We start from the raw sequence: 13091 nt of genomic DNA on the forward strand, positions 1-13091 counted from the left end.
GAAGATGAGCACTCTGCAACCACCACAGGAGGGATACCCTTGTCCCTGGTGACAGGGTTATCCGCTGAAGCATCTGAAGATGCGACCCGGACCATTTGTCCAGTAGGTTCCACTGGAAAGTCTTGCGTGGAATCTGCCGAATGGGATTGCTTCGTAGGAAGCCACCATTTTTACCCAGAACCCTTGTGCATTGATGCACTGAGACTTGGTTCGGTTTTAGGAGGTTCCTGACTAGCTCGGATAACTCCCTGGCTTTCTCCTCCGGGAGAAACACCTTCTTTCTGGACTGTGTCCAGGATCATCCCTAGGAACAGAAGACAAGTCGTCGGAACCAGCTGCGATTTTGGAATATTGAGAATCCAATCGTGCTGCCGCAACACTACCTGAGGTAGTGCTACACCGATCTCCAACTGTTCCCTGGATCTCACCCTTATCAGGGAATCGTCCAAGTAAAGGATAACTAAAATTCCCTTCCTTCGAAGGAATATCATCATTACGGTCATTACTTCAGTAAAGACCCGGGGTGCCGTGGACCATCCCTACGGCAGCGTCTGAACTGATAGTGACAGTTCTGTACCATAACCTGAGATACCCTTGGTGAGAAGGGTAAATTTTGACATGAAGGTAAGCATCCTTGATGTCCCGAGACATCATGTAGTCCCCTTCTTCCAGGTTTGCAATCACTGCTCTGAGTGACTCAATTTTGAATTTGAACCTCTGTATGTAAGTGTTCAAAGATTTTAGATTTTAGATTTTAAAATCGGTCTTACCGAGCCGTCTGGCTTCGGTACCACAATAGTGTGGAATAATACCCCGTTCCCTGTTGCAGGAGGGGTACCTTAATTATCACCTGCTGGGAATACAGCTTGTGAATGGCTTCCAAAACTGCCTCCCTGTCAGCGGGAGACGTCGGTAAAACAGACTTTTGGAAACGGCGAGGGGAATACGTCTCGAATTCCAATTTGTACCCCTGAAATATTACCTGAAGGATCCAGGGGTCTACTTGCGAGTGAGCCCACTGCGCACTGAAATTCATTGAGAACGGGCCCCCACCGTGCCTGAACTTGTAAAGCCCTAGCGTCATACTGAGAGCTTGGCAGAGGCGGAAAAGGGTTTCTGTTCCTGGGAACTGGCTGATCTCTGCAGCCATTTTCCTCTCCCTCTGTCACGAGCAGAAAAGAGGAACCCTTTTGTCCGCTTGCCAACCAGGACTGCGCCTGATAATACGGCGTCTTATTTTGAGAGGCGACCTGGGGTACATTCCCTTTTTTTTTAAGGCAATACTTCCAAATGCCGTTTGGAATCCGCATCACCTGACCACTTTACTGGTATAATTGGACAACGCACTTATACTTGATGCCAGTCGGCAAATATTCCGCTGTGCATCATGCATATATAGAAATGCATCTTTTAATTGCTCTATAGGCAATAATATACTGTCCTTATCTAGGATATCAAATTTCCAGTCAGGGAATCCGACCACGCCAACCCAGCACTGCACATCCAGGCTGAGGCGATTGCTGGTCGCAGTATAACACCAGTATGTGTGTAAATACATTTTAGGACACCCTCCTGCTTTCTATCAGCAGGATCCCTAAGGGCGGCCATCTCCCGAGGGGGTAGAGCCCTTGTTCTTACAAGCGTGTGAGCGCCTTATCCCCCCTAGGGGGTGTTTCCCAACGCACCCTAACCTCTGGCGGGAAAAGGTATACTGCCAATAACTTTTTAGAAATTATCAATTGTTATCGGGGGGAAACCCACGCATCATCACACACCTCATTTTATTTCTCAGATTCAGGAAAACTACAGGAAGTTTTTCCTCACCAAACATAATACCCCTTTTTTTGGTGGTATTTATATTATCAGAAGAGTGTAAACTTTTTCCATTGCCTCAATCATGCAATGTGTGGCCCTATTGGAAATCACGGTTGTCTCTTCACCGTCGACACAGGAGTCAGTATCCGTGTCGGCCTCTGTATCTGAGGTAACGGGCGCTTTAGAGCCCCTGTATGAGACGTCTGGACATGCACAAGCTGAGTAGCCGGCTGTCTCATGTCAACCACTGACTTTTATACAAAGCTGACACTGTCACGCAATTTCAACAGTACATCCACTCAGGTGTCGACCCCCCAGGGGGTGACAACACTATTACAGACACTCTACTCCGTCTCCTCATCATTTTTCTCCTCATACATGTCGACACAAACGTACCGACACACAGCACACACACAGGGAATGCTCTGATAGAGGACAGGACCCCACTAGCCCTTTGGGGAGACAGAGGGAGAGTTTGCCAGCACACACCAGAGCGCTATATATATACAGGGATAACCTTATATAAGTGTTTTTCCCCTTTATAGCTGCTGTATTGTTTATACTGCGCCTAATTTGTGCCCCCCTCTCTTTTTTAACCCCTTTCTGTAGTGTAGTGACTGCAGGGGAGAGCCAGGGAGCTTCCCTCCAACTGAGCTGTGAGGGAAAATGGCGCCAGTGTGCTGAGGAGATAGGCTCCGCCCCTTTCTCGGCGTCCTTATCATCCGTTTTCTTGTATGTTTTGGCAGGGGTTAAATGCATCCATATAGCCCAGGAGTTATATGTGATGCATTTATTTTAGCCATAAAAGGTTTTCTATCGATTTATTGCGTCTCAGGGCGCTGCCCCCCCAGCGCCCTGCACCCTCAGTGACCAGAGTGTGAAGTGTGCTGAGAGCAATGGCGCACAGCTGCGGTGCTGTGCGCCTACCTTTATCTGAAGACAGGAAAGTCTTCTGCCGCCGATTTTTCCGGACCTCTTCGCTCTTCTGGCTCTGTAAGGGGGCCGGCGGCGCGGCTCCGGTGACCCATCCAGGCTGAACCTGTGATCGTCCCTCTGGAGCTAATGTCCAGTAGCCTAAGAAGCCCAATCCACTCTGCACGCAGGTGAGTTCGCTTCTTCTCCCCTTAGTCCCTCGATGCAGTGAGCCTGTTGCCAGCAGGTCTCACTGAAAATAATAAACCTAAACTAAAACTTTCACAAAGAGCTCAGGAGAGCCCCTAGTGTGCACCCTTCTCGTCGGGCACAGAAAATCTAACTGAGGCTTGGAGGAGGGTCATAGGGGGAGGAGCCAGTGCACACCAGGTGATCCTAAAGCTTTCTTTAGATGTGCCCTGTCTCCTGCGGAGCCGCTATTCCCCATGGTCCTTACGGAGTTCCCAGCATCCACTAGGACGTCAGAGAAAATATATATATATATATATATATATACATACACACATATATACACAGTATATGTACTTAATGACACTGATGCTGAGTTGGACATAAACCAGTTTGCAGGATGTAACTTGCATATTTTTACACTGCATATGTCCCAGAGCTGATGATGACGAGTAGCAAATCAAGCATACAGTATGTGTAGGGGCAGGTGCACAACAAAGATCCCTACAACTATGCATATAGGCAAATAACACATTTAGTTCTGTACATGTAATACGGGAACAAGCACTGTTTCACACAGTGTTGATACTGCGGATTATCTGGTTTTGTGGTGGTTTGTGTGATGTATGAAGTCACCTTGGAATTTTGTGGTTACAGTAAAGCAGTCAGCCTGTGATCATGAATAGCCATTTGGTCACGGCATTACTTTTTCAGTGATGTTTCATATCATAAAAGTGTATTTTATAGGATACAATACCCCACGTAAAAAGTAGAACATGACTGCATGTTAATGTGCAAAAAGAATATGCTTAAGGAATATGAGCAAGGTATGGACATAGTCTAGTGTTTCCTGTTGTCCTGTTAACTGAATTGCTGCTTGCAAAACTAAAAAGAGGCAGAAACGACTCTCACCCACAAAGACCTGCCTGTAGTTTAATACACTGTCAGAAGAAGCTGCACGTCTCCCTGCACCAACAAATGACAAAAACCATATGCACCATGTTCTTGGCAGGAAATAAAATAAAAGCTGGAATAACAGTAATCAGAAGAAAGAGATCAGATGTGCAACAGATGAAAGCTTAGCTTTACCTGAACTTGCTGCTTTTGTGTTTTCAGCATATTAGGGTCTATTGACAGTGGTCCAAGGACACTGGCCATAAGTTCCTTCTCTACCAGCCATTGTCTTAACTGGGCCTCTGCAGCCTGGAATTGGGTCAGGTCATTTGAAGACTCTTCCAGTATTTGTTGTCTTTTAGCTGTCATCTGGGTGATATCTCTCCAAGAAGATTCTGCAGCAACACAAAAAGCACAAGAAATGAAATAAAAAAGGCAGTGTATTAACAGGCAGACAAATTCATAAAAATTGACCAGCCCTAATATATCTGCATTATTTAAATCGGCATTCTTTTAATTAATTATCCTTTACTTTTACATTTTTTATTCAATTGGATATATTATGATTAATTTAAACACAGCTGATTATAATGAAATATGCTGCAAATGCTGATAGATTACTGGTGCTCGAGGTAAGAAACAAAACCAGAATTTCAGAATGCTTCTGAGGAAATCACCAGTCTGATGAAACGTGTCAAGCTTGTGCCTTTACAAAGTTGAATCTATCCTTCTGCTTCTTCACAGTAAATGTATATGAATTCTAAATTTATTTATTTATTTTTTAAACAATTTATTGACAGGGTTACAGTAGTGTATAAAGAGTACACAAATAGGGTTTGTGAAAAATTAAACATAAAATATCAAATATATGACATCATAATCAGAATACAAAGAGAACAAGGGATACAATCTACATTAAGGTGATGTGAATAAAAGTCTAGTAGTCCCATAATCGTATCCAAATGACATAAAACAGCATAACAAATAGTGAAACAATGAAAATAAGAAGGCCGTGAAATAGTGTCAAAAAGGTACGCAACTTAGCATTTCCAAATTATTCCAGGACGCGGAGTGGAAACTCCTTCTCAAATTTTCTTTAAAGAGGTTGGACAGAGTCTGAACATAAGGAAGCCAAGTGTCAAAAAATGTACTTGTCAGTTTCTCCTTATGTAAAGACGTTTCAGTCCAGTCCATCAAAAATAAAAATGATAGTCTGGGATGTAATAAAGCTATACGGATTGGAGTCGGGGAGATACATTGCGACAATATGTTTTTTTCTGCAGCTGCTGCCAATTTTATTAGTAATAAATGGTTACCCCAAGACAATGTGTTCATGTTGTCTTTAGCGTATATATCCCCCAGAAGGCCCAAGTTTTATCGATACGAAACTGGATTTTCAAGTGGTTAACTATGTAGTTCTATAGATCAGACCACAAATCATGTACCAGGGGACAATGCCAAAACAATATACGATATCCGCCTCTAGTGTCCCACATTTATAACAGTTTGAGGTGGTGAAGTAAAGAACCAAATTCCAATTGGTAAGAAATGATTGTTCAACAAATTTCATAGTGTATGTGTTTAACCCAGCTATCCAATCTAAATCAATTCTGTAGTTAGCGGCTAGTGCATATGACCGCAGTCATGGCAGGTTAAGGCCCCCTAGCTCTTTTTTTTGCTGCAGTTTAAATAAAAAGATTTGCGGCCGTTTACGACCACATGCAAATTTGGGAAAAGCTTTGTTCAGTGTAGAAAATAAGAATTTACTTACCGATAATTCTATTTCTCATAGTCCGTAGTGGATGCTGGGGACTCCGTAAGGACCATGGGGAGTAGCGGCTCCGCAGGAGACTGGGCACATCTAAAGAAAGCTTTAGGACTATCTGGTGTGCACTGGCTCCTCCCCCTATGACCCTCCTCCAAGCCTCAGTTAGGATACTGTGCCCGGACGAGCGTACACAATAAGGAAGGATTTTGAATCCCGGGTAAGACTCATACCAGCCACACCAATCACACCGTATAACCTGTGATCTGAACCCAGTTAACAGCATGATAACAGAGGAGCCTCTGAAAGATGGCTCACAACAATAATAACCCGATTTTTGTAACAATAACTATGTACAAGTATTGCAGACAATCCGCACTTGGGATGGGCGCCCAGCATCCACTACGGACTATGAGAAATAGAATTATCGGTAAGTAAATTCTTATTTTCTCTAACGTCCTAAGTGGATGCTGGGGACTCCGTAAGGACCATGGGGATTATACCAAAGCTCCCAAACGGGCGGGAGAGTGCGGATGACTCTGCAGCACCAAATGAGAGAACTCCAGGTCCTCCTCAGCCAGGATATCAATTTTGTAGAATTTTACAAACGTATTTGCTCCTGACCAAGTAGCTGCTCGGCAAAGTTGTAAAGCCGAGACCCCTCGGGCAGCCGCCCAAGATGAGCCCACCTTCCTTGTGGAGTGGGCATTTACAGATTTTTGGCTGTGGCAGGCCTGCCACAGAATGTGCAAGCTGAATTGTACTACAAATCCAACGAGCAATAGTCTGCTTAGAAGCAGGAGCACCCAGCTTGTTGGGTGCACACAGGATAAACAGCGAGTCAGATTTTCTGACTCCAGCCGTCCTGGAAACATATATTTTCAGGGCACTGACAACGTCTAGCAACTTGGAGGCCTCCAAGTCCCTAGTAGCCGCAAGCACCACCAATAGGTTGGTTCAGGTGAGACGCTGAAACCACCTTGGGGAGAAACTGAGGACGAGTCCTCAATTCCGCCCTGTCCGAATGGAAAATCAGATAAGGGCTTTTTCAGGATAAAGCCGCCAATTCTGACACGCGCCTGGCCCAGGCCAGGGCCAACAGCATGACCACTTTCCATGTGAGATATTTTAACTCCACAGATTTAAGTGGTTCAAACCAATGTGACTTTTGGAACCCAAAACTACATTGAGATCCCAAAGTGCCACTGGAGGCACAAAAGGAGGCTGTATATGCAGTACCCCTTTTACAAACGTCTGAACTTCAGGGACTGAAGCTAGTTCTTTTTGGAAGAAAATTGACAGGGCCGAAATTTGAACCTTAATGGACCCCAATTTCAGGCCCATAGACACTCCTGTTTGCAGGAAATGTAGGAATCGACCCAGTTGAATTTCCTCCGTCGGGCCTTACTGGCCTCGCACCACGCAACATATTTTCGCCAATTGCGGTGATAATGTTTTTGCGGTTACATCCTTCCTGGCTTTGATCAGGATAGGGATGACTTCATCCGGAATGCCTTTTTTCCTTCAGGATCCGGCGTTCAACCGCCATGCCGTCAAACGCAGCCGCGGTAAGTCTTGGAACAGACAGGGTCCTTGCTGGAGCAGGTCCCTTCTTAGAGGTAGAGGCCACGGATCCTCCGTGAGCATCTCTTGAAGTTCCGGTTACCAAGTCCTTCTTGGCCAATCCGGAACCACGAATATAGTGCTTACTCCTCTCCATCTTATCAATCTCAGTACCTTGGGTATGAGAGGCAGAGGAGGGAACACATACTCTGACTGGTACATCCACTGTGTTACCAGAGCGTCTACAGTTTATTGCCTGAGGGTCCCTGGACCTGGCGCAATACCTGTCGAGTTTTTAATCATGTGGAAGACTTCTGGGTGAAGTCCCCACTCTCCCGGGTGGAGGTCGTGCTGAGGAAGTCTGCTTCCCAGTTGTCCACTCCCGGAATGAATACTGCTGACAGTGCTATCACATGATTTTCCGCCCAGCGAAGAATCCTTGCAGCTTCTGCCATTGCCCTTCTGCTTCTTGTGCCACCCTGTCTGTTTACGTGGGTGACTGCCGTGATGTTGTCCGACTGGATCAACACCGGCTGACCTTGAAGCAGAGGTCTTGCTAAGCTTAGAGCATTGTAAATGTCCCTTAGCTTCAGGATATTTATGTGAAGTGATGTCTCCAGGTTTGACCATAAGCCCTGGATATTCCTTCCCTGTGTGACTGCTCCCCAGCCTCGCAGGCTGGCATCCGTGGTCACCAGGACCCAGTCCTGAATGCCTAATCTGCGGCCCTCTAGAAGATGAGCACTCTGCAACCACCACAGGAGGGACACCCTTGTCCTTGGTGACAGGGTTATCCGCTGATGCATCTGAAGATGCGATCCGGACCATTTGTCCAGCAGGTCCCACTGGAAAGTTCTTGCGTGGAATCTGCCGAATGGGATTGCTTCGTAGGAAGCCACCATTTTACCCAGAACCCTTGTGCATTGATGCACTGAGACTTGGCTCGGTTTTAGGAGGTTCCTGACTAGCTCGGATAACTCCCTGGCTTTCTCCTCCGGGAGAAACACCTTTTTCTGGACTGTGTCCAGGATCATCCCTAGGAACAGAAGACACGTCGTCGGAACCAGGTGCGATTTTGGAATATTGAGAATCCAATCGTGCTGCCGCAACACTACCTGAGATAGTGCTACACCGACCTCCAACTGTTCCCTGGATCTTACCCTTATCAGGGAATTGTCCAAGGAAGGGATAACTAAAATTCACTTCCTTCGAAGGAATATCATCATTTCGGCCATTACCTTGGTAAAGACCCGGGGTGCCGTGTACCATCCATACGGCAGCGTCTGAACTGATAGTGACAGTTCTGTACCATAAACCTGAGGTACCCTTGGTGAGAAGGGTAAATTTTGACATGAAGGTAAGCATCCTTGATGTCCCGAGACATCATGTAGTCCCCTTCTTCCAGGTTCGCAATCACTGCTCTGAGTGACTCAATCTTGAATTTGAACCTCTGTACGTAAGTGTTCAAAGATTTTAGATTTAGAATCGGTGTCACCGAGCCGTCCGGCTTCGGTACCACAACAGTGTGGAATAATACCCCGTTCCCTGTTGCAGGAGGGGTATCTTGATTATCACCTGCTGGGAATACAGCTTGTGAATGGCTTCCAAAACTGTCTCCCTGTCAGAAGGAGACATCGGTAAAGCCGACTTTAGGAAACGGCGAGGGGGAGACGTCTCGAATTCTAATTTGTACCCCTGAGATATCACCTGAAGGATCCAGGGGTCTACTTGCGAGTGAGCCCACTGCGCGCTGAAATTCATTGAGACGGGCCCCCCACCGTGCCTGATTCTGCTTGTAAAGCCCCAGCGTATACTGAGGGCTTGGCAGAGGCGGGAGAGGGTTTCTGTTCCTGGGAACTGGCTGATTTCTGCAGCCTTTTTCCTCTCCCTCTGTCACGGGGCAGAAATGAGGAACCTTTTGCCCGCTTATCCACGAAAAGACTGCGCCTGATAATACGGCGTCTTCTCATGTTGAGAGGCGACCTGGGGTACAAACGTGGAATTCCCAGCTGTTGCCGTGGCCACCAGGTCTGAAAGACCGACCCCAAATAACTCCTCCCTTAATAAAGCAATACTTCCAAATGCCGTTTGGAATACGCATCACCTGACCACTGACGTGTCCATAACCCTCTACTGGTATAAATGGACAACGCGCTTAGACTTGATGCCAGTCGGCAAATATTCCGCTGTGCATCACGCATATATAAAAATGCATCTTTTAAATGCTCTATAGGCAAAAATATACTGTCCCTATCTAGGGTATCAATATTTTCAGTCAGGGAATCCGACCACGCCAACCCAGCACTGCACATCCAGGCTGAGGCGATTGCTGGTCGCAGTATAACACCAGTATGTGTGTAAATACCTTTTAGGATACCCTCCTGCTTTCTATCAGCAGGATCCTTAAGGGCGGCCATCTCAGGCGAAGGTAGAGCCCTTACAAGCGTGTGAGCGCTTTATCCACCCTAGGGGGTGTTTCCCAACGCACCCTAACCTCTGGCGGGAAAGGATATAATGCCAATAACATTTTAGTAATTATCAGTTGTTATCGGGGTAAACCCACGCATCATCACACACCTCATTTAATTTCTCAGATTCAGGAAAACTACAGGTAGTTTTTCCTCACCGAACATAATACCCCTTTTTTTTGGTGGTACTCGTATTATCAGAAATGTGTAAAACATTTTTCATTGCCTCAATCATGTAACGTGTGGCCCTACTGGAAGTCACATTCGTCTCTTCACCGTCGACACTGGAGTCAGTATCCGTGTCGGCGTCTATATCTGCCATCTGAGGTAACGGGCGCTTTAGAGCCCCTGACGGCCTATGAGACGTCTGGACAGGCACAAGCTGAGTAGCCGGCTGTCTCATATCAACCACTGTCTTTTATACAGAGCTGACACTGTCACGTAATTCCTTCCAACAGTTCATCCACTCAGGTGTCGACCCCCTAGGGGGTGACATCACTATTACAGGCAATCTGCTCCGTCTCCACATCATTTTTCTCCTCATACATGTCGACACAAAAGTACCGACATACAGCACACATGCTCTGATAGAGGACAGGACCCCACTAGCCCTTTGGAGAGACAGAGGGAGAGTTTGCCAGCACACACCAGAGCGCTATATATATACAGGGATAACCTTATATAAGTGTTTTTCCCCTTATAGCTGCTGTATAGTTAATACTGCGCCCAATTAGTGCCCCCCTCTCTTTTTTTAACCCTTTCTGTAGTGTAGTGACTGCAGGGGAGAGACAGGGAGCTTCCCTCCAACGGAGCTGTGAGAGAAAATGGCGCCAGTGTGCTGAGGAGATAGGCTCCGCCCCTTTTTTGCAGACTTTTCTCCTGCTTTTTTATGGATTCTGGCAGGGGTTAAATGCATCCATATAGCCCAGGAGCTATATGTGATGCATTTTTTTGCCATCCAAGGTGTTTTTATTGCGTCTCAGGGCGCCCCCCCCCCAGCGCCCTGCACCCTCAGTGACCGAAGTGTGAAGTGTGCTGAGAGCAATGGCGCACAGCTGCAGTGCTGTGCGCTACCTTGGTGAAGACAGGACGTCTTCTGCCGCCGATTTTCCGGACCTCTTCTGCCTTCTGGCTCTGTAAGGGGGCCGGCGGCGCGGCTCTGGGACCCATCCAAGCTGGGCCTGTGATCGTCCCTCTGGAGCTAATGTCCAGTAGCCTAAGAAGCCCAATCCACTCTGCACGCAGGTGAGTTCGCTTCTTCTCCCCTTAGTCCCTCGAAGCAGTGAGCCTGTTGCCAGCAGGTCTCACTGAAAATAAAAAACCTAATCTAAAACTTTCACTAAGAAGCTCAGGAGAGCCCCTAGTGTGCACCCTTCTCGTTCGGGCACAGAGATCTAACTGAGGCTTGGAGGAGGGTCATAGGGGGAGGAGCCAGTGCACACCAGATAGTCCTAAAGCTTTCTTTAGATGTGCCCAGTCTCCTGCGGAGCCGCTACTCCCCATGGTCCTTACGGAGTCCCCAGCATCCACTTAGGACGTTAGAGAAATAGCGGATTTAGGAATTATGGGAAGTATCTGCAATGTATAAAGAAATCTCGAGAGCAAATCATTTTATATAAATTACACCTGCCTGTATAAGTCAAAGGAAGATGAGCCCATGTGGACATGTCGGTGAAGGTTTTAGAAAATAATGGGCTGTATGCCATATAGTTTAGAAGGATGAGCAGAGATCTTAATGCCTAAGTATGTAATACAATCATTAGGTGCCCACTGAAATGGAAAAGAAACTCCCCATCTTAGTTTAGCTGCAGGAAAAAAGGCTAACGCTTCAGTTTTAGCATAGTTAATTTTAAATCCAGCTACATGTTCAAAGGTGCTTAATAATGAGGTCAACCTGGGCATCGCAGTTTTGGGGTCCGCATAATAAAGCAGAAGTTCATCCGCAAACGCTGAGAATTTAACCTCGGAGTGGGCAATTTTAATGCCCTTCCACCCAGACTCCTTATTAAAGTGTCTGAGGAGAGGGTCTAATGCCAAATTAAATAAAAGAGGAGAAAGAGGGCAACCTTGTCTTGTGCCTCTAAATAAACAAAAAGAGCGGGTGTCCAAGGCATTGATAGTAAGAAAACCAGTAGGCTGGTGGTAGATAGTGGTAAAAACATGAATAAATTCTGACCCAAATCCCTGATAGTGGAATAGCCTATTCAAGTGAGCCAACAATACTCTATCAAATGCCATGTCAGCATCAAAGCTTAGAACTATATTTTCTGTTTCTAGATTCATATGTGAGTAGATCATAGCAACTAGAAGTGTACAAACATTGGCCCTCATTCCGAGTTGTTCGCTCCCTAGCTGCTTTTAGCAGCATTGCAAACGCTAGGCCGCCGCCCTCTGGATCTGGGAGTGTATCTTAGTTTAGCAGAATAGCGAACGAAAGAGTAGCAGAATTGCTACTAAATATTTTCTTGCAGTTTCTGAGTAGCTCCAGACCTACTCCTAGATTGCGATCATCTCAGTCCATTTAGTTCCTGGTTTGAAGTCACAAACACTCCCTGCGTTCGGCCAGCCACTCCTCCGTTTCTCCAGCCACTCCTGCATTTTTACCTGGCACGCCTGCGTTTTTTAGCACACTCCCTGAAAACGTCCAGTTTCCGCCCAGAAACACCCACTTCCTGTCAATCACACTACGATCAGCAGAGCGATTGAAAAGTTTTGTTCGCCCGTGAGTAAAATAGCATAGGGGGTAATTCCAAGTTCATCGCAGCAGGAAATTGGCAGTTGGGCAAAACCATGTGCACTGCAGGGGGGGCAGATATAACATGTGCAGAGAGAGATAGATTTGGGTGTGGTGAGTTCAATCTGCAATCTAAATTGCAGTGTAAAAATAAAGCAGCCAGTATTTACCCTGCACAGAAACAAAATAACCCACCCAAATCTAACTCTCTCTGCAAATGTTATATCTGCCCACCCTGCAGTGCACATGGTTTTGCCCAACTGCTAAAAAATATCCTGCTGCGATCAACTTGGAATTACCCCCATAGTTTTGTGTAAAATTGCTTAGCTCGTGCGCCCTGCTGTGCATACGCATGCGCAGAACTGCTGGATTTTAGCCTATTAGCAATTCTGCTAAAAATAGCAGCGAGCGAACAACTCTGAATGACCACCATTGTGTATTGAGTGGCAATTTTTAAGAAAACTGGTTTGGGCGGTATCCGGACTCTAGGTCGACACCACTTAAGTCAACACCCATTGGTCGCCAGTGGATAGGTCCACACTAGAAATAGGTTGACACAGCCATTAGGTCGACATTAACATTGTCGACATGCAAAAAGATCGACATGAGTTTTTAAATAAAAAAATATTTTTTTGAACTTTTTCATACTTTACGATCCACATGGACTACGAGTGGTAACCTGTGCTGAGCGCAGCGAGGCACCTTGTCCGAAGCGAGGGGACACGGTGCACTAATTGGGGCTCCTGGTCAC

At 46.3% G+C, this 13091-nt stretch overlaps 1 protein-coding gene across 1 annotated transcript in view; it reads right to left on the bottom strand.

Annotated features, from left to right (window-relative positions):
• DST (dystonin) overlaps window positions 1–13091 on the bottom strand; it is a 1076884-nt gene that overhangs the window by 249934 nt on the left and 813859 nt on the right. Inside the window, exon 53 of the mRNA XM_063919308.1 lies at window positions 4006–4205. Coding sequence (XP_063775378.1) covers window positions 4006–4205 — 200 coding nt within the window. The remainder of the gene's footprint in view (window positions 1–4005; window positions 4206–13091) is intronic.

Source organism: Pseudophryne corroboree, chromosome 4, assembly GCF_028390025.1.
Source record: "Pseudophryne corroboree isolate aPseCor3 chromosome 4, aPseCor3.hap2, whole genome shotgun sequence".
Taxonomy (NCBI): domain Eukaryota; kingdom Metazoa; phylum Chordata; class Amphibia; order Anura; family Myobatrachidae; genus Pseudophryne; species Pseudophryne corroboree.